We start from the raw sequence: 23,285 nt of genomic DNA on the forward strand, positions 1-23,285 counted from the left end.
AGTATAGAGGATGATTCAATGTGAGTTGTGGTATGTGTAAAATGAAGACCCCCCCAGCAGCATGAAAATAACATTTGACGACAAGACAAACAACTTAAAGAAACAAACAGCCTACTGAAGCAGAATGAACACATATCTTGCATAGCCTGAAGAAATCCATGCAGAATTTTTCAAAATTAATGGTTTTTTGTAGCATGTATTATTTAAAATTCATTATGTAAGGAAGAGAAAAACGGGTTTTATCATTATCTTATAGAATAATTACCATACCCAATCTGTTGAGATTAAATATCCCTATCTATACTAAGTGGGATACATAATTAATATAAAATATTAATGTGTGCTAATCGAAAATAATTACAGAAATATGTTCATAAAAAATGTTTGTACAAAGAACAAACCAAAATTTAAAAAAAATGCATTAGAGGTTTGTCTGTTTAAAATAATATAGAAATCAGCAATGTAAACATATGTAACATATTATGCTTGTTAAACCAAAATTTCAACATTTTATGTTACCTGAAATGTATACTAGCCCTAAATATTAAGATAATGCTTGAAACTTGTTTTTAATTATTATAATCAGTCCTAGATGTATTTCACAACTGATAATTGTAAGGGAAGATGGAATCAAGTTTTAAAAATTAATCACTAACTTGATATCATTCCTTACATCTACAAAACTTTAACGGATCTGAAAACAGAATATTAACATTTATTTATGGTATTCATTATCGAAAATAAATAAATAAAACAAACTAATGGTTAAATAATAAATTTTATCACTTACAATTTGAGAATCCTGTAAACAAAATGAATAATCAGACAAATCCATAGATAATCTCTGTTCTAACAGACTACGTAATTTTGTTAAAGGATCCTGAATATCCATATATTGCATTAGAACTTCTGCTTCATCTTCACTGTGAAATGAAATTAAAAATAATACCAAATTACGAAACTCAACAAAATAGTAACAATTTAATAATAACATTTTTTAGTAATAAAACAACATTAATATGACACGAAAAATCATAATGATATATTGAAGAGAGTAGGAATATTACGTGACCAGTGATGTCAAAGGCACCAAGTTGCTGCAAACCACACTAGCCAGAGTACACAGGCAACATATGATATTTATGTTTCTAAATCTACATTTGCTTCTTACAAATTTAATGGCTATTTTATTTGTTTGCTTTTAGCTCTTTTATTTTCAATGTATTTCTAGTTTTTCTTAATATTATAAGACAAAATACTAGAAACGTAACATGAACAGAAATAAGGAAGTAATGTTTTATTATTTAATTTCTAAACCAACTGTTTTATTAATATTTGATAAGAAGATAATGCATTTAATTTTATTATTATAACTGTATGATGAAATGAATTATTTTGTCTATTTTGCATACTTTTTTTTAAAAGTTAACTATGTTTTCTTATCAAAACTTTCTTCAGATTCAATTATGTTAATAAATCTATTTGTGCAATCTTTCCATTAGCATTTTTATTTCATCAAAATAAAGTAGTTTACAATTACTACCATGTTTTATTAAAACTTCTAACAGATTAATAAATTAAAAATCATATTGTATAAAATTACAAAATGAAATTCCAATAATGAATAATGCTCGTTTCTTTGATTCTTTTAGGTAAATGTTAAAGCAATTTTTATTGTATGTGGATTAGCAATGTGTCATCTCTGATGGAATCTATACAATGGATACTTTATTGAGCTTGAATAAAGACATGAACAAATTTTCATATGTATATATATTTTGAGAGATGGGAAAAATGTATACATTTTTTATGAATGTTACGCCAAAAAAACTGTTGCTCTTTTGAGGCAAATATGAAACTCTCATCTAGCCATTTTTGTATATTTTCATAAGAAGTGAAGCACTGGTCAGCAACTGCGTGTCCCGTCGATGTAAATAAATAGTAATCGGATGGAGCCAAATCTGTTGAGTAAGCTGTATGTGAAAGTATTTCCCAACTGAGCGCTTCAATAGTTTCCTTGACTGGTTTTGCGCTATGTAACTGAAAATTATCATGAAGCAAAATCATTTTGTGTTGTCTTTTTTGATATTCTGGTCGTTTTTCACGCAAGCTAGATTCAAATCGATCATTTGTTGTCAGTAGCATTTAGTATTAACACTTTCACCAGGTTTTAGCAGCTCGTAATAGATCACACCATTCTGATCCCACCGAACTCAGAGCATTGTCTTCTTTCCATAGTGATTTGGCCTTAAAATCGATGTCGACGTTCGCCTGGAGTTACCCATGATCTTTTACACATAGGATTCTCAAAATACGTTCGCTTTTCATCACCTGTCACAATTCAATGAAGAAATGATCTTCTTTGTACCTGGCGAACAGCATTTACAAGTGGTTTTTCGGTTTTCTTGCAGTTATTCATTCAGTTCATGTGGAACTCAGCTTCCCATCTTCTGGATCTTTCTCATGGCTTTCAAACGTATGGAGATGGCTCCTCTTATTATATTTAACTGATCTGCGAGTTGTTGCATTTGAATGTCATCCTCATCCAATAATGCTTGCTATTCACTGCCTTCAAACTTTTTTGGTGGTCTTCCACGGTTCTTCATTTTTCATGTCAAAATCACCACTTTAAAATTTTTTTTTTTTAAACCACTCAAAGCACTGTGATTTACCAAGAGCACACTCACTGTAAGCTTCAACAAGCATTTGATATGATTGTGCAACAGGTTAAATGGTAACCGAAAATCAATGCTGTCCGCAAATTGTAGTTTGTAGGTACAAAACTCGACATGTTCAATGCTAATTAAAAGTATGCTGTTGTATGAAATTTGTATTGTTGTGAGTTGAAAATCTTTGTTCGCTGTCAAAGAAAGAAAATGGCACCAATGACGCGGTTTGATGGAAACTACACTAGGGCCATCTATGGGCAAATTCCAGTTTCATATTTACAAACCTTTTCTTTTTCCTGTTTAGCCTCCGGTAATTACCTTTCAGATAATACTTCAGAGAATGAATGAGAATGATATGCATGAGTTTAAATGAAGTGTAGTCTTGTACAGTTTCAGTTCGACCATTCCTCAGATGTGTGATTAACCCAACCACCCACGAACAACGGTATCCACAATCTAGTATTCGAATCCATGTAAAAACACTAACTGACTTTACTAGGACCTGAATGCTGGAACTCTCGACTTCCAAATCAGCTGATTTGGGAAGACGCGTTCACCACTAGACCAACCCGGTGGGTATATTTACACACCTTGTATAAAAAAAACAACTTAACCACCAAACACAATAACAGAAAACCTACAAAAACTAATACCAATACTCGACTTTCACGGGATCCTACAACATCAGTCAGCACATAATTCTACAATTACATCAACAAATAACAAAAATAAAAACCTAAAAATTTAGCAAACAAAACCCTAACAACCACAAAATTTGTTATAACACAATTTCATTGCCATACTGGAATGATGTAAAATTTCATCAAGCCTGATGGTAATTTTGTTGTTTTAACTTAGATTATTAATATTTTTTAATTGTTGATTTAATTTTTTTATGACATTTAATTTTTAAGTTTGGTATTATTAAGGTTAACTGTTTCCTACAAGAATATTATGTCCTGAGAGCTAATAATGTCATTTTGTAGTGCACTGGGGAAGAAAGAAAAAAAAGCCTGCAAGTTTATTCCAATTCCTAATAAAATTCTATGTTTGAAAAATTTTTGGAATTTCAACATAATAAAGCAATTATGTTCCTTCTTCGGCTACCTATTTTGTAATTTTAAAAATTTTGTTGCAATACCCCTTTTAAAAAGGATAGGAGCATAACATTTGTATTATAAATTGGAACTATACCTGCATCATAAATAATTTTATTTAATTGCCCAGATTAGAGAAAAAATATTACTGAAAAAAAAAAATCTCCGCTGATAATAGTAACTAAAATGGTTTTAATCACTTTTAAACCATTTCAGATCTTAAGAGGGGTTCTTTCACATCTTTAAAATCTGAAGATATGTAGGAAATACAACATATTGCATTTTAAGTATCATAAATACTTTTAATTTTATGATTTTGTAAGTTTGGTAATTCACATTTTCCTATTTTTTTAATATTCTGATAAAAAAGATTATTTAATGTTTTTGTAATTTATCACATTTCATTTTCATTTCAGTGTAATGAAACCTGAAGATACCTAGGTGAATGATAGTATTTAAAGTGCTGCCATTTTGGTTTGAATTATTGAAACACAATTTTTTTTACACTGATACGGTTTTCTTACAAAGTTGATTAAATGATGAATAGATTTAGCATATTTTACATTACATATATATATATATATTTTTTTTTTTTACATCTACTTAAGATTCATATCAAATAGATTATATTAAATATTAATAGAATAAAAAAAAAATACAATGTTACCCCTATCACCCAAATGGAGAGCCTATTTCCCCCATTTTATCAATGTAAAATATATAACCAAAGGTTGTAATGTTACTGCAGGGTGAAATATTTTGAGCATAAATTCATATTTTTAATTAAAATGAACTTTCTGTACAAAAACAACAAAATTAGAAATAAATATAAAAGAAAAAGGACAACAGCATAATCTAGATAATGAGTTAATCTCATTTTAAGGATGAGTACCTATCTCATTTTAAGGATTATGCATGACTTACATTTTGTTATAAATTGCTTAAATAAGCAACTTTACAAATAGATTTGCTTAAAAATTACAGTTATCACATGAGTAATTAGATTACTGATCATAATTTAAAAAAAAATTATCTCAATTCTGATTCTGGAGGTAATTAATTTGTATTCTCTAATATTCTTTATAATTGAAATGAATGATTAATAAAAATATTCAATAGGTAATAATATTTTATTATTAAATACTACATTAATTACCTTGTTTCAATATAAGTTGTCTCTCCATGGCTACCTGGTGTATCCAAATGATCTTGAAATATCAAACCAGGCCCCTCAGTGATTCCATTTACAAGGTCAAGTGATTTTTCTACATCTGATTATGTTTAAAAAATATAAAATAATAATAAATGCAAATAATAATTATGATAAAATCTGTTTCATGTAAAGAAAATCAGCAAAACACTAAATAAATACAAATGTAAATCAGCTGTATAAGCTACCAAACAAAATACAGAAAACTTCTTTATTGGCATAGAACAAACTAATGAGACTTTAAACAAAAATTAGAGGATAATTTCATTGACTACTAATGTGAAAGCCACATGATCTTTTTATTTTTAGTTAATAGTTCTGAGTGAATCCTTTTTTTTATTTTTCAACTTAGCTTACAATTTGATACATTTGGAGCAACTTTATAACTTTTTAATACCCTCAATATCATGTGATTTGCCAGATTCTACCAGATAAGTGATCTTATCACTTTAAAGTGATCTTATCACTTTAAAGTGATCTTATCACTTTAAAGTGATCTTATCACTTTAAAGTGATCTTATCACTTTAAATGATAAGGTCAATCATCCAGTGAGCTATTTTTTCAATTTGAGAAGAGGTTTGGAGAATTTGCTAAAAGCCAAATTTGGCATTATGGGGACACTTTGAAACATATATGTTGGAGTTTTGCATCAACACCTGATGTGTGTGTGTATGTGCAATAGAGCACTTTTTTAGGGTAGATGTGGACATTTTGAATAAACAGCACTTCAACCAGTTTAGTAGTGAAGGAAAATACTAACTGATGATGATCCTGCCTTTTTCTATGAATTCTATGAGCATTGGACCACAAGAATCAAAGAAAAAAACCACGGCCATATCTTTTCCTGCACATGGAACTGTTTTCAGTTTTTCTAGCACACTTTCACCTGTTCCTACCCATTGTTTGATCTCTGGCATAATGGTGAATCCAGGATTCCTACTGTTGTAAAATGTCAATGAATCTCAGCAGAATAGGGTTTAAATAAGTCTAAAAACCCATGAGAAGTGTTCAGTTGAATGTGCGCTTGGTTGACTTAAAAAACATGGATCAGAATGCTTTTTCATATCTAAAACATCATCTAAAATATAGTAGACCCAGTCTACTGAGATACTTACAATTTCATCAAAAACTCACACATCTTCAGTCAATTATCAATTAATACAGCATTCTTTTGGAATGATTTAATCAGTTGTAAGGGATTTTGAGCATCCCAAGCATATATTAAATTAAAAGCATATATTTAAATTCAGCAGCCTACTTTTTAAAGGTTGAAAATAAAAGGGAAGAGTCCTTTAAAGTAAATCACACTATTTTTGTCAGAATCACACCTTTTAAAACACAGTACTTCATATAATGACTCAAATTTCAATTTCATCCATTTTTCAGAAAATGTCAAAACTTGTTTAGTTTATTGACTGCCACAAGCAAGCAACTAAACGCACATGCATTAAACTTCACAAAATGCCATCTAATGAATCACGCTAGACAAATATCACAGTCAATTATTTACACTTGTGCCATCTTTATCAAGCTGAGAAATTAAAAAAAATCCCTGGTAGTAGACAGTTGACATTCTTGTTTTAAAGTAGTAAGAAATTAATCAGCATATGTATGTTATTTTTAGTGATTTTTTGCCTTATACAGAATACAATCTGGGAATCCCACATATAAACTGTTATATGAATTTATTTTATTGCATTACATTCATTAGTTTCTATTTCTCTTATTCTATACAAATGAAACAACAGTGAAATTAGTTGAAATTTAATATTACTTATTAGAATTTTTTATTTTCTTTAGCCTTTGTTTAATGTACTTTTTCTTTGCTGGTTATACTAACTGTAATCTAAAAATACTCTTTGAGAGTGACAAAATGCAACATCATGTCTTTTGTTATTAAATGCTAATAGATTGTAGATACACTAAATTTCTTTAACACTTTCCAGTCGGCAGCCGTATGTAATACGGTGCAATTTTTTAGTTTGTCAGTCGGCAACCAGATGAGATACAGTACTGGGATTCTATTGTTCTAAATACATTTTCCCGTATGCTGCTCATTTGTCGACTTCATTATCAACTAATACCAATTCATTTTCTTTTCACTGGTGTCACTAGACGCTAGTTCTGTTTAATTCTAATGATTTTTATTGTTTTATTTTCTATAGTCAATGTATCAATGTATCAATATAGTCAATGTATAGGCAATGTTCACTGTGTGGGAAACCATCAATATCCACGGCTAAACACTAGCTTTCAAGACAACTAATTTCAGTTCGTAGCACATATTAACACTATAAATCCCTTTTTTGTCTACATGAATTTTGGTTTTATAATTTGATCTTTATTATATATATGTTATGCAAGGTTTATATGATATATTTTATGATATAATTTTTTCCTTAATAGTACATGTAAAGAATTTTCAAAATAGGGAAAACATGGCATTATTCAATAAATAATTTTGAATAACATAAAACCAAAGGTGCTTTAAATATTATTTTAGAAGAAACACCAAGATCTAGGCTTTAATTTAATGTAAAAAAAATTACATAAAGGCTAGAAAGTAAATTCAATATGATTCTTTGAAAAAAGGTGAAAAATGTCAGTCTGGGGGATTAAATCAGGCGTGTGTGCTTAGTCTTGAAAGAGTTAATGTTGTTTTATATAACAATCTATTTCTATTGTTTGTATTCTATTGTTTATTTGAATAATGTTACAATATTTCTATTGTGATGAATTTAATAAACAATGATGCTCTTATTCTAATGTTAACAAATGATGAACAAAACATGTTCATATATTTATCTTTTTAAAATTGTTGCTAAAATCTAACAAACTGTTTGCATATTCAATATCTTCTAAAATTTGAACAATCAATGTCGGTTGCTTGATTAAAAAGTTTTGAATCAGTTCTGTCAATTTTTGTGTTTGGGAAAATGAAGGATGGCCCATCTGTTCAACATCTTATACTCACTCCTCTGTCTTGAAACATTTATGCCACTCAAACACAGTTTTTCTCAATAAATACACTTCACTGAATACAATTCTAAACATTTCAAATGCTTTTGTAAAAGAAAAATCCAATTTCAGATAAAATTTAATTGCTGCTCTGTTTCATTAAAAGAAAAAAAAAGAATCTGATCACAATTCTCAGATGTAATAGGTTCAACTGTACTGATTGAAATTTATACAACTTCTAAAAAAACCATCTTAAGTAGAATTATCAATCGCTAATACATTTTATTACTAATGTGGTTTAATAGTGTCATTCTGAGAACATAATAGATTATTTTCTAGTTTTTTTTACTTCAACTGGAAATTTAAATTACTCATTTCAGTCTTCATATGTTTCATTTGTTTTGTTAACTTCAGATTCAAAATGAATTTCAACAGTACCGGCTACATCTTTCCCGGTATCTGTCATTTCCACATCCTCAAGAATATTTTCATCTATTGGTTAATCACTGTTAACATAGTCAACCATATCAGGAGAAAATATAAAAATCTCAGTCGGACTTTATCATAATGATCAATATTTCCTAAAATAGTGCTAATTTCATCAACAGTTAAACCTTTGTGTACTGCAAAAGCAATATGGTGTATAAAAAAAAAAAAACAATTTGAAATAAAACTTATCACAACACGAACTGATTCAGATACACTAATCCGAGCACAAAAATAAAATCAAGACTTTATTAACTAGAAAGCACTGTAACGGTATGCAAGATTGTTATTTAAACAGGCTACTTAAAAACAGTAAATAATTATTATTTTATGTAATAATAACGCAAAACAAATTACGTTGTGTTATTGCAACTGCAGATGTATATGGATTAAGGGTTAACTAATAAAAAGAAAAATAGTATTTTCATTTTTAATAATTAAAACATTTTAGTTAGAAAATATTTTTTAAATATGTTTACTATCCAAGTAGATAAAAAAAAATACATTTAATTTCACAGTTTCTAACAAGAATAAAATTACTTCAATAGATGTAAAAAAAAGTAATTTACCATCATCATCATCTTGTACAAGTATGGCAGTCATTTCTTGGCTTTCATCACCAGCCTCAATCTTAATCTTTTTTTCAAGTATATGATTTAAACTGCCCATATCTTGAACACCTTCTAATGAAGATCCGCTATCCAAATATATTCTAGTGTAAAAAAAACAAAACAATTACACTGTAATTCTTATATTCTTTGAGCAGCAGAAGAAGCTTCTCAAAACAATAAAAATAAATGTCTAAAAAAGAAGATAAAATATGAAATTGTAAATGACTTTCTGTTGGAACAACAAAAATATTTTTTCAACTCCTAAGAAGCATATTCATGAGCCTGCCATAATAAAATCAATATTTATGTTGATCAGCTTTAGTTTTGAAACAAAATGACAACTAAATAAATCAACTGAATTCTGTTTAGTTGAAGAATGATTCACACATTCTGAAAAATTATCAGAAAAACAATAAAATTAGTTATCTATGGAAATAAAGTCTGCAACCAGCTTATTTAATTTTGATGACTTACAGGAAATAGTGTATTAAACCATTTTTGTTAATTATAACAACCATTGTAATATTATTACTAAAAATCATAGGCTACAATAAGATATCTAATTATTTATTGCTTATGTTAGTCTACGAATGACGGCCGAGGGGTATCAAATATAAATAATAATGCAGCAATATATTTTGTGACTTGCTTATTATTTTTCAATGTGTGTTATCACAAATAGTAAAATAGTAATCTGTTACTTTTCCTATTATGTCAAAGCATTTATTCCAGCAAACAAGAAGTTTTTTGATCATACAAAACATGACTTTGGTGGTGTTTTGATCCATCTCTGCATAGCATCAAAATCTGCTCCTTACAAACAACTTTCTTCTCTCCTAAAAATTCCTTAGGTGGGTTGAAAGTATTTGGGATCTCATAGCATTTTCATTGTTATAATGGCAGTGTGAGGATGAGCATAGTTCTGGAGCAAACAAACAAAAACCTGAAAGATCTCATCTTGAAATAGATTAAAGTCTATTTCATTTTTTAATATATCGGTGACAGCTCATTGTTCAACATGAAAGTCCAGGTAAAATATACCCTGTGAATACCAAAAGAAGGCTTTCTTAATTTCCCAGATGTAGATGTGGTTTCTACTTTCTGCATTATGAGGCGAGTTAGAGTGTCACCACTGCTTCACTACACATCAAAAACTTACTTCATTGTTAAAAATGTTATATCACAATAAAAATCCTCTTTCTTCGTGTTCAGACTGCAAAAGGGAGAGAACTCACAAAGCAAAATCTCTGCTAAATTTGAGATTATCTCTTATTATTATTCCTACACTCCTATGGTTTATTTCAAGTTCAAGAGATTTTCTTAACAGTAATTCACTAATTTCTTCAAATAAATGCAACACCTTCAGCTTTTTTATCTTCGGTAACTGAAATATTTTGCCAAAAAACTGGAGTTCATTTTCAACTGACTATTGACTCCTCTCTGATCGACTCATACCAATCAATCATAGATTTTAGAGTGAGAAAAAATCATTCTCAAATTAATTTTTAATTCTGTTGCAATCTTAGATGGAGTACTCCTTCAATCGGAAAAAAAATTGATAATAATTTGCTTAGTATTATGAACCTCCTAATGATGCGTTTATTAACCTACAGGGAGAAGAGAAAGAGCAGCCTACATAACTGATGACAGTATATGCAAGTGCTTGTCAGCTGAACTGTTTAGCTCACTACAATAGTAGAAATTGAAAATATCTGTTTAAATTTATATATCCTGTGTACTTAAGATTTAATTTAGTTTTGTTTTTTCAGTTATTTAGTTTACTTTTTTATCAAAATAAACCTATACAAAGGTAATAAGTTGATGTCAAGCAGGATAAACAAATCAGTGCCAAGATATTTTCTTACCTCTTTACAGGAGGTGGTGAATCATCATCTTGATAGGAAAAAGTTTGATTTCCGTGTTCATCAACATTAAAAATAAATACTCTCTGTTTAGTAGGTGACCCCATTATTTAAAAGATCTTATTCTTAAAATATTTCATTAACCTGAAAAAAAATTATAGAAATATAATAAAAATAAACAATAATGATATTATTTTTTAATTATACAGTATTAAATTGAACTATCTAATGACAATAACTGATTGTAAAATAAAAAATTTCTTACAATCAATGACAACATTCATTACAAAATAATCAATCTATTGATATTCAGATTACATTAGCGTAATACTTATATTCAGAATCTACCATACAACAGAAAACCCAGACAATATAAGCAATTCCTCACATACACTAAAAAATTCACAAAAAACAATGAATATGTAAAAGATGAAGGCATACACATCCAGAATCGACAGAAAATTACAACAGACACACCTTGTACATTACCTCACCTGATAAAATAAACTTTGGCTTCTGAAACCCAGCTATCTACCTGTTAGAATAAAAACCGCCTTGGGGCCATACCTTGGTTAGGTGTATTTATTCTGTAAACTTGCTGGTTCATATTTGGTAGTAAATAAAATACAATGTTCAGTTATGTTTAAAGAATATATTTTCCTAAGTTATAATGATAATTGTATGTTTCACATTTTAATTTATTTATATTACACTGTCGAAGAATGTACGTAATTTACTGTATGTAGATGTTAACTGTATGATGTGTAAATTTGGACTAAACAATATTAGAATTAGATACATTATTACGTTATTAATACAAAACTTCAGCTATTAACAAGGCCAACTGAATTGTAACAACTTATATACTTTACGCGAATAAGAAGAAGGCAGTTAGTTAACTTATTTATAAAGTAATGAGGAAATGATACACGAGTCTGAACATAACCTATCCTGTAATCATTAATCATATTTTTCTCTGCCTAATTACATATTTGCTTCAAGTCTTCCTTTGTTGCTTAGTACTATCTAAGAATTTATTTCTTATATTATTACATTTTCTGCTTTTATACTCAGAGCAAATTCATCACCTAAAGTATTTATCACTCTCTATGCTTTTCTACCTAATATCTACTCTTCAACCTTAATTATTTCCTTTTTTTAACTTTAGCCATTTGCTTTCAACTGAACTTTGTCTTGTGGTACCTTCTAAGCCTAATGATTCGTTCAAATTTTAACAATACATCATTCTCTTTCATCCAACTCTTTATTTAGTCTTGAACTTTTAGTTTCACTTCATTAATATAAATCAGTGGTTAGAATCACTGTTAGGTTCCTGTATATATTTTGCACTCTACAATTTTGTTTCTAAATTTCTGTTTAATCATTCTACTTGATCTATCAGATGTGTGATTTCCATAAATTAAGTATATTTTACAAATTAATTAAATAAGTAGTGAATTAATAAACTTATTTTACTTTTTACTATTAATGTATTAAACAAGAGTTACATAATGTCTATGTAACAGAAACATTAAAAAGAAAAAGTATGATATTTTAATCATTTTATATAGAAAAAATTAACTAGATTAAAAAATTTTAAGATAGATGAGGCTTAATAATATAATTGTTTTTAATTAAAAATGCATGTACAATTGTATTATTGCTATTATATAGTTACTAATGTACTAAATATTCCTCATTTCTATAATCATTTTAGGAGCTTTTAACACATTCGCTGTCTGCCAAGAAATGGTATTTTTCAAACATATCAAGTAATGGCTTTCATTAGTATTATTTCTTAGTAATGTCATTATGATTATTACTACTATAAACAAAATAGACCTCAAGAAAGCATATAAAGTTACAAAAAAAGCTAGCACGCAATTGTACATATATTATACATAATTAAAAAATAAATGTGAAAAATAAATAACTGAACCCAGTTAAAATTTAATTTTCTGCTATGGATCTGACTACAATAGATTACTACGAGTTCCAAAATAAGCCTTATTGCAACACTGTTGTAAGATAGTAAATTGTGAAATTAGAAAAGATTGTAAGTAGTAAAGAGAGCAACTCTTTCATATTTTTGTTAAGCTGATTTGTGATCTTAGGTAAGGATTACCTGTCAACAAAAATATAGTTGGATATGTAACAGGGAAGAAGTTATACTGGGTATTAGGAAATAGATCAGTTCCTGATCTCTGAGGTAGCTGGAGCACAAATACAGCAGCATATAATCAAGATTTTTTGTTTTTAGGAGGTGTCAAGTTGTTTGAGGTACCAATAAGTTTAGTGGCTCTAAAATGAAGCAATAAACAGAATTTATGGCATAATCAATATAACCATAGGTCTCATTTTGATATTTTTGTCCTGTTTTCCTACTCAACACTAAAGGAATAACACCACATTCCACTTGTCATTAAACATGAAAACAGGTTTTGAAAAACATAGAAATAAATAGAAAAGAAATGGAATTAGCAATAAAAAAAAAAAAAAATGTGAGAAACAACTGACAAATTGCTTTCAAATTTTCAGGATATATTTGTGTTATCCCAGGGAAGGTTTTATGATATAGATCAAGGCCCTAGCCCCCTTGAGGGTTAAGATATAAAGAAACAAAAATTAATCCTTTACTTTATTATATTTCTGTAATCATGGCAAAAGGAAATAAAATGATAATTCTTTTTTATTTCCTGAATATCTATAAAATATATATATTCTCACAACCATGAGAAGAATAAGTATGGGCAAAGCTTCCTAGGTAGATGGTTGGGCTAGCAAAAGAAGCAGCCCTGACTAGCTGTAAATAATAAAATGTGTACCTGAAAATTATATATTCCTTTTTATTTACAGTTATTCATTCACATAAGTTAATTTTTTTTAAGTTAGCTTTTTTACATTTTATTAAAAAACATGAATTGAAGAACTTTGCATAACCTTCATTGTATGGCTTATAATAACCTATTCATACCCTATATTCTCCTGTGTTTCCACTTTTGATTTTGGTTAATTATCCTATCCCTTACCAGATATTTTCTTCAACAATTCCACTTCACCTCACTAATTATTGTGATAAATAATTGTAAAATATCCATTTCTTGTTTTATTATAATATATGGATCATGATCAATTAAAAATTAATTATACGAGTTTGATATACTTCCAAAGATAAATTTGTGAAGTGTGTTTTTTTTATGGAAGCAACAGTAACTAATATTTCAAAAGCACATTATTTTCTGATATACAGTTTTCTTTACCACACCATTGAACTATTACTTGTTATATAAAAACATGTCTTTTTCTTGCAGGTATTAAAGATATTTTTCATCAGATTATAAATTATCTGTAATGTTAAAAAACCCTTTATTATTTCCCTGTGCTGTAAAAACAGTCTTACATATACAGATGATGTCCTGGAATATAAAGGACAGTCCTACCAATTTCATATATGTTTTCTGTTAAAGTCAAATAAAAATGAAATAGTGTCAATTTTTATCTGTACTAAACATAAACTGATAAAATATAATAACTTGTAGGATAAGTATTTTAGGGAAAATTGTTTGCAACTATTTTTATGCAGCTAAAGTTAGAAAATGCACATTATCAGTTTCTTGATTTTCCAATGGCACGTACACCAGTATTCTAGATCAACAAAATAACTTTTTTTAAATACAAATAGAATGTTTCAGTAGCTCTTTATAAAATAACCAAGTAGTGCAAAGTTAAAAAAGTAGTAATTTGATTTTCAATTTCACAAGATATAAAAATCTCAGTATGGTGTTATTTATACAACGCAAAACATTTATATTTACACAAAAACAAGATTATATAGTTTTCTTGATAATAAAAATGAAAATATTTATAGAAATAGGTACAAAGAGTAAAATAATTTCTGAATTTTCAAGGACTTTGAATATGGATAATATTGGTGAAACACAAGTTACATGTAAAATATACATTTGATGTACTTTACTTTGAAATATTCTATTTTATCTGTTAAATAACTGAATAAACACGGAGATAAATAGGCAAACGTTAAATACTACTTCTTAATGTTTTCTCTAAATAATGTACCTGACACATAACCTAAAAGAAAACTAATGTACAATATATAATATATATATATATATATATATATATACATACACACACACCACCATCACCATTGGGTTGTGTGTGTGTAATTGTAATTGGGTTAATCAATTACAAATCAATACACATTTCAACAGAAAAGTAAAACATTACAAAGACTGCACTACGTTCATAAAATGAATATGATATAAAAGCTGCCATTTTAAAACGCAAGTAACTTTTAGCATTCTTACCTTACAAGTACTTCACGAAATAATTCCAATCCTAATTACTACATAAGGTTACGGTGACATTTTTAATGCAAAAGTACTGAACAATTTTAACGGCTGGTTTAACAACATACGTTTCGTCACATAACTACCTAAAAAAAAAAACAACAGCTGTCGATTTGATTAAAGTTACTAAGTCGTTGCATTACCCAATTATAACTACAACAGTCATATAAAATTCATATTCATGATGGATTTAATTAAAATATTTCGGTACATTTTCATTAAAAATAAAACACTACTTATAATAACAAAACCTATGATTCTCTTTTACATATTTGTAGCATTTAAAAAAGTATAAAAACATTTTTTCTTACTTTTTGTAATTAAAATTAAGCCTGTTTAAAATTATATAAACAACTGATAACCACAAACCTGTAACTTATAAATAAATATCATCATACTTTTTATAAAGAAACAGTTTTTATTTCAATTCAAAATGTAAGATATTTGGGTTCTTGTCGGTTAGCGTACCACGTAATAAACATAACTTAACGCTCGCTTCGCTCGTTAACCTTACTTTTTTGTTAATATTATCTTAAATGATTATTACTTCAATAGAAATAAACGTTATCAATTTTATTTTACATTTTCCGATTTTTTTCGATAACTAATTACCTAATAATTTTTTATAGTAATATTATAGTAATTTTTTCGATTACCTGATAACTAATATTTTTTTGCTTTCGATATTATTTGGTTTTGCTTCGTATTTAATGATCTCCCTGCTTTTAATATAAAGGTTAATTAGAGTTTAGCGAGCAAAACGAATGTTAGGTTATGTTGTTACCATGTTAGGGTGGACATAACCGATAAGTACCGTTGTTTTATATATTACTTTTGAAGCCAATTTTTTTATAACTAATTGCAAAAAATTATTGCCAAAATTTATTCTTTTTTTTAATCAGAATACCGTATATAGGCATTATTCTTAAAAAATAATTTTACAAATTTGTAAGTTTATCAAAATTTTTAAAACAGTTTTTCTTGATGTGGTCGAAAATTATAGGCTGGAATCTATTTTTAAAAAATGTTTTCGAATTCACTTTGTATATTTATTTAGTACCTACACACACTTATTTTCTATTTGACCAACTGTTTAGTTTTAAAATATTTACTTGACTGCTTTATTTTTACTACTTAATTTTTGTTTTGTGATACTACTGTAAAATATTTTCCTTGATATATTCAGTTAAATGATGCAGTTTTTCTTATCCATGGAATAACATATCCATTAATTCCTGATATGTACTGTAATATATTTTATCTACAGATTGCAGTAAAACTGTAAAGCTGTGTACATCCATTCTATGACAGGATTAAAATGTAGTGATATGCTGCAGTTCATTAAAATTGATAAACTGTTATAAGAGTGACAAAAATAAATGTAAAAGATTGTCAACCAAGATTCCTTTCACAATTTGATAATAAAATAAGTTTTGAGATCTTTCTTTCTTAATGCTTTGACAAAATTAAAAATTTTTTATTATTAATGGAGGTTTCTTTTTCTCCTATAGCATTTATACATTAGTACGTATTATGTACCTTTGAACGTCAATGACTGTCGGTAAAGCTTGATAAATAAGTCTCATTTTGTCATCCTGTAAATGTTCTTGAGATCATAATCTTATTATCATTGAACTCTACCATGTTTTCATAAACACATTCACTTTCTGCTGCATGTGCATGGGCTGCACATTTACTTTTTAAAACAATATTGTTTCCACCCCAGAATTTTTTCAGCTAACCACCACTTCCAGTAAATGTTTTGGATTTGAATTTGTAACTTTTGTTTCTTAGATATAATTCAGCAAGTGAGTTCAATTGAATTTTTTAGTATCAAATTTGATGAAACAGATGTGGTAAAAATTTCTCAGGTCTTATGTTGTGCTGGGTATTAATGAGATAGGGACAGATCAATTACAGAAAATGTTTTGCAAATTAGTACCTGAACACATAACAGGAAAATGTATTTTTGATGTTTTTTTATGAAAAAGATCATTTAAACTTTTTATTAAAAAGTTTTTTTAAAAGATCATCTTATACCATGGGTGGAAAACTCCATTGTCAATATTTTATACATATTAATGAGTGTATATGTATAATAACGACTAATATAAATTTACAAGGACATGAAAGTTTTCATGATTTCATAGTGAAGCTGGTAGTGAAGCTTGATATCTGGATTATTCCCCTTCAAAGTAACAATCTGGAGATAAATTTGGATGAAGACACCAACAGTTCACCACAGTTTCAAAGCATGAAGATGCTTTTTACCTTCAGTGAACATTGTTGCAGCTGCTAAGTTACCAGCTGGGATTCACTACTGAAATTCCCATTTCAAGATTAAGTTTTAGCTTGCTAGTCAAGAGAAATTAATATCGCTTTTGCCACATCTTGCCTCTATGAAAAGGGGTTTTTCATCAATGTTTACATTAGAAACTAAATATAGGAATCTTCATTTACCCCAAGAAAAAAATTTCCTTTGTGTAACATAGATCCAGGTATGGGACTTTTATTGTAAACAAATGCAACCATCTCAATTTATTTTCTTTACATGTGTATTTATAAATGTTAAGTAAAATGTTTATAAATCATATTTTTTCTCATAAAATGATTTCAATATTGTTTATGTGTGAAGTTGTAGGCTAATTTCACAACTCCTCTTTCATATCATGAAATATCATAGATAAACATCTTGGGCATATGACTAAAAATGAATGAGCAGAGTATTTTTTACACAATTTAAAATCAACATTTTCCTGTCGAAAAGTTTTTGTACTAAAATTAAAATTTGCAATACTGCAAATTATTTACATTTTTAAAAATACTGGTGTTTTATGGAAGTTGTTGCTGTGAGAGATTTTTAAGTATTTGTATTTAAGAAATTAGATAGACTGCAGAATACAAAACAAAACTTTATTAACATTGAAATTTTCTATTATCATAAAAAGATAGGTGGTTTGAACAATTTTTTTTGAAACTAAAATTCAAAAATAATCTTTTCTTCATTCAGTCTTCTTTAATAATACCTTGAGAGTATTTCTGGAAAATAAAAAGGTGTAAAAACTCTCCCATTACCATCATAAAATTTTGACTGAAATTCTATCCTGAAAATGCACCAATATTAATATTAATACACCAACTTTAATATTAATATTTCTAGTTGTAGTGTGTGAAGCACTAATAATATTAGTTAAATAAATAATAAATAAGAATAAATATATTTTTAAAGGAGCTTATCTAAAAAACCAGTCTGTTTTTTTGTGATCGCAATACAAAATTAAGATAACTGAGGAGAGAAAAATATTCTTGATGGAAATAATTAGTAATACCCAACAGTGGATAAAAAATATAAATCCAACAATGTTTTTTAAACTGAAAAATAACTACAACCACAAATTAAGGTTAAAACTGAGGAAGAGTTTAATTTTATTAGTGTCATTTTATCACATTTATGGAGGGGGGGGAGGGTTTGTGCCGGTGTCTGGGGTACAACCGTCGTCTTTCCTTAGTATATTATATATGCTGTGTAGAGGTGTAAGTACAAATAACACTATTGCTGAAGACTTCAAATGCAGTGCTAAAAAAATTGTTAGGCATAGCAAAGACAACAAATGAAAGGTAGTATGAAGGATGGAGCAAAGACTATCTATATATATGGTTAAACAGAAGAGAAGTTTAGGATCTTAGTTTAGTCATTCAAAGATCATAATAGATATAGTTTTGAAGGAAAGACTGCACATGCTTTCTAGAAACTAATTCCAGCCGAGCGATTTTACAAATAGCCCAACCTAGGGATGTGCACTGTTTTTAATATTACCTCAGATATTAACATGAATAAATCCTGGAAGTTCTTAATATATATATATTAAGAACCACCAACTATACTTCTTGATTTGGGTTCCAAAAATTACAGTAGGGCTGTTTTTTATTAGAGCTGAATTCTGGGCGAAATCTTTCGCTATACATTTTGTATTTTTTCCCACGCTCGCCCATCCCAGCTCTAAAACCTTCGATGTATCCCTGAAGCCTTTCATTCTTCTTAACTGTCAGTAAATGCAAGAATCACATCTTACGCAGACGAGACTGTAGATAGTCAGCACTCTTCTCTTTTACTCTTCTCTGTACAAAGTTTCTCTGTCTGTAGTTTAATTAGGTTTAGTGGTAGTAGTACACCGATGAGAATGTCATTCGTGGCATTCACATTGAGGCACAGACTGAAAGATATATGTTGCTGAAGTATCTAGGATGACCTCAGGGCTAGGTTCGGAGGGGGTTGACTGGCGACCCCGCAGCCGCCATGGAGGGTGTCTTCCCTTCGTGTTCAGGATGTTAACAGTTAACCGCATATCGACAAACAACAATTACATGATCACAAAAACTTGTCCAAAAGCTAATGCTAGACACAGATTGGCAATACTTAAATGTGCAGGCAATAAAGAGTCCTCCCCACTTCAGCTCCAGCTGTACAGACATCTTCCACATTATTTTACCCACCTCACACAAATATATGCATTAGTATTAACTATTTTTTTTTTTAATAATCTTAAAATAATAAAATTATATTTACCAGTGTAATCTTAAAGTATGAAGAAATGCAGATAATCCTTCCATCAAAACAAGTATTGTGACAGATAATGCAGCCCATGCGATGAATATGAAATAAAGTATGATCGGTTGAATAAAAGGATAGGAGGTTAAACATCCCAAACCTGTATTTAAAACTTGATTCCAAACTACTTCTGAGAGCTCTGTGGAAAATAAATATGCCACGGTACTACTTATTTAACGAAATTTTCGTATTATGTAATTTATTAAATATTTAATGGCTAAATATATCTGTAATATTACGTCTTCCTTTAAAACATGAAAGCATTTATCTTGTTTAAAATATTATACATTTTGATGCTAGTAGTTTAATCTGGTAAAAATATTCTGGTAAAATAATCCTTTAATCATATCTCAGGGTGGAGACTATAACTTCAGAAGGAACTGATAAGAAAAATATTGCAAGGAATGTTATTAACAGGTTTGGCAAACCTGTTGCTCCCCTAAACAGAGGTGATGTGTTTCGTATTATCGAGTTCTTTCTGGTGACAGAGTCTAATTGGAATCAGATTCGAGTAGTTCACATGAACAGATTTACCATTGAGGAGTTACGTGGAGCGGCCTTACAGCTTCATTCTGATAAAAGTCCAGGCCAGGATATGGTTCCAGGGGTCTATTATGCTGGTGTCAAGGCACCCTTGTTGGTTTTATTACAGAAGAAAGCTGTTGCGGAAGATGGCAGGGTTGCTTATCGCCCTATTCAGTTACTCAGTACGGTTGATAAGCTTCTAGAAGTACAAGGAAGTTGTTGAGGATACAGGTGGCCTCCTCTCCCTTGATCAGTATGGCTTCGTTAGGGGCAGGTCTACTGTAGATTCTATTCGGCGTGACTCCTTGAATGAGAGCGAGACGGGGTGGGGGCACCTGACGTCGACAGAGGATACCGCTTGTGGTCCTCTTAGACGGAAGATGGAGTGCTCTCCTTTGATATGTTTGGTGAGGTTCCGCAGGTGTCGATCTTCGGCCTGCACTTGTGTGGCGGGGACGTTGAGCTGGTTGCCTATGCCGACGACCTGGCTGCCCACGACTCTGTAGACGCTGCGGCGGTTCGTCAGGTGAGCAAGTAAGTGGCTTCAGGCTAGAGATTTGAGACTGGGCCTTACAAGTCCACTGCGGTTGCAGTTGTGGAGAGAGGAGGCGGATTCGGGATCTGTGGGTTATGATTGGTGAGGTCACTATGCGCTCGTCGGGATGTGCCAAATACTTCGGCCTGTGGATCGAGAAGAATTGACTCTTCAACACTCACTTGGCTTGGAACGGGGGGAGTGGTGTGGTGATCGGAACGTCACTAAGCGGGTGTCTTCCCTACGGGGTTGGGATGTTGGTTCCGCGCAGGGGTGTAGGAGTGGGAAAAAGTAGATATAAATCTACAGCAAATGATTCAATACTAATGCTATGAACCTTGTAATAATCAAAGAATTAAGAAACGATTTATATATTTTATAATAATTCCAGAGATTTTGATGAGATATATTTGACAATCCATATGTAAGAAACTGAAAAAAAATATATATATTTATCAATTGTGAAATACATAAAAAATACATAAAACCTACTGCTGCGCAGCATTTTTAAAATTTTCCTTCATCTACTTTCCTTCTTAAATCTATTTTCTTATTTGAATTTATTAAAACTAAATCGCAACTAAGCTGTTAAGCATTCATACATTGCTACAGATTGAGAGATAATTTACTATTGTTTTAATAATAAATAAATTTTATTTATTTTTAATCTCTCACAAGTGTCTTGCCGATCTCAGTGGCGGAGTGCAGCGTCTCGGTCTTTCATCCAGAGATCCCCAGAGATCCCGGGTTCGAATCCCGGTCAGGCATGACATTTTTTCATACGCTACAAATTTCCATCGGGCTAATGACCGTAGCGGTTGATGCCCGTAAAACTCAAAAGAAAAAAAAGCGCCTTAAGATTTTACAATATTTTGAATAACGTTTTGTTAACTATATTTAAAATATATAATGTAATAATAATTACGTTCATGTGCCAGTGATAGAGCCCAAAGTCGCAAATAAGAAGCGGTATTGCTTACAGTTCCGAGTAAAAATTCTATGGTGTGGATCGCTTGATGAGTAAATATGTCAAAAATTCCACTCTCATCTTCACGGCCGCACTGAATCTGTTTAGGTCCACCGGAAATACTTTTTTTGCATATAGAACCACCTCTGGTTGTGTTTAAACTTTCAAAATCTGACTTACGGTATTTCGTTCTCTGCGGAATTCGAGATAATTTAGGCGATTTAAATTCTTCGTCGCGACCAAATCTTTCACAAAAATCATAGTAGTCGCCATACGCTTTAGGATAGTCACGATATTTTGTTTCTGGATGTGAACTGTGAGCATCGTTTAACAGACTTTTTTCTTTCTGTAAAAAAAATACTCTATTTTTATTGGTATTCTCTCTAGTAATGCTCTAAAATACAGCTTAGTTCTAAAAATATTTTTAAATAAACTATACACCATTACTGAAATAATTCATTATGAATCACAAACTATTACAGTTATCAATACTGTTATGGATTAATTTAGCATATATAAGCTAAACAAAATAGCTAATCTAAAACATTCATAGTAATCTTTTACTGTCATAACATTATTTAAACGCATAGCAAACGTAAGCTAATGAAAGCTCATGAAAAAATAACACAATATTGATTATATTTTCAACCGATAATTAAAATTTTCCTTCAGACCACCTCTGGTATGGTTAAAGATAAATGTGATTGAAGGCTCCATTAATTGTTTTAAATATAAATACTTTTAATATAGATACATCTATTAAATACATGAAGATAGTAAACGTAAAAAATAAATCGCAATTCAGAAAGCATTATTGAAAATATGTTTAACAGGATGGTGAAATAAAAGTATTTTGTAAATGAATGGAATTCCGGTCCGATCGAAATGTTAAAAAATGTCTGTCGCTTAAGAATTGCAACACACACACACCCACCCCCAAACCCACACGACCCCCCAAACCCACACACCACACACTACACACTTTTTCAATGCTAAAAGTATGTTTTTGATTACATGGAGTGAAACTCTCAAAGCTCTGGAAAATTTTACCTATATAGTGTACTGTATAGATTTTCACCATAATTATACAAGCAGAAAAGTTACAGTTACCATAATTATAAACTTTTATCTGTAACTTTTCTGTTTCAAGTTTATGATTATAGTTGGCAATTGTTTAACTGTCACAAAATTTTATTTTTCCAGCTTAATATAAATATTCAAATGATTCAACTTTCAAAAAACATTACCTTTTCTTTTGTCTTTCTATGGATCAAAAGTAGAGGTTTTACTAAGAAAAGCCATGGAATACAAAGCAAGCAAACTATAAAAAGACACAGCTGAACTTCATCCTAAAAAGAAGAAAATTATCTATTTTATTTCTAAAT

At 29.6% G+C, this 23,285-nt stretch overlaps 2 protein-coding genes across 3 annotated transcripts in view; both read right to left on the minus strand.

The window, feature by feature from the left end:
• Positions 1-15,777, minus strand: part of LOC142330765 (DNA-binding protein Ets97D-like) — a 34,081-nt gene extending 18,304 nt beyond the window's left edge. The window contains exons 1-6 of one of the 2 annotated variants that reach the window (XM_075376210.1): positions 15,634-15,777; positions 15,223-15,350; positions 10,898-11,038; positions 8,991-9,133; positions 4,923-5,037; positions 791-923 (exon numbers count right to left, since the gene is read on the minus strand). In XM_075376210.1, coding sequence (XP_075232325.1) covers positions 791-923; positions 4,923-5,037; positions 8,991-9,133; positions 10,898-11,001 — 495 coding nt within the window. In that variant the 5' untranslated portion in view covers positions 11,002-11,038; positions 15,223-15,350; positions 15,634-15,777. The remainder of the gene's footprint in view (positions 1-790; positions 924-4,922; positions 5,038-8,990; positions 9,134-10,897; positions 11,039-15,222; positions 15,351-15,633) is intronic. The other variant, XM_075376211.1, reaches the window with a different exon arrangement.
• Positions 13,135-23,285, minus strand: part of LOC142330716 (V-type proton ATPase 116 kDa subunit a 4-like) — a 65,378-nt gene continuing 55,227 nt past the window's right edge. Inside the window, exons 9-12 of the mRNA XM_075376161.1 lie at positions 21,859-22,246; positions 19,832-20,012; positions 18,291-18,368; positions 13,135-13,195 (exon numbers count right to left, since the gene is read on the minus strand). Coding sequence (XP_075232276.1) covers positions 13,135-13,195; positions 18,291-18,368; positions 19,832-20,012; positions 21,859-22,246 — 708 coding nt within the window. The remainder of the gene's footprint in view (positions 13,196-18,290; positions 18,369-19,831; positions 20,013-21,858; positions 22,247-23,285) is intronic.

This window comes from Lycorma delicatula, chromosome 9 (genome assembly GCF_047948215.1).
Source record: "Lycorma delicatula isolate Av1 chromosome 9, ASM4794821v1, whole genome shotgun sequence".
NCBI lineage: Eukaryota > Metazoa > Arthropoda > Insecta > Hemiptera > Fulgoridae > Lycorma > Lycorma delicatula.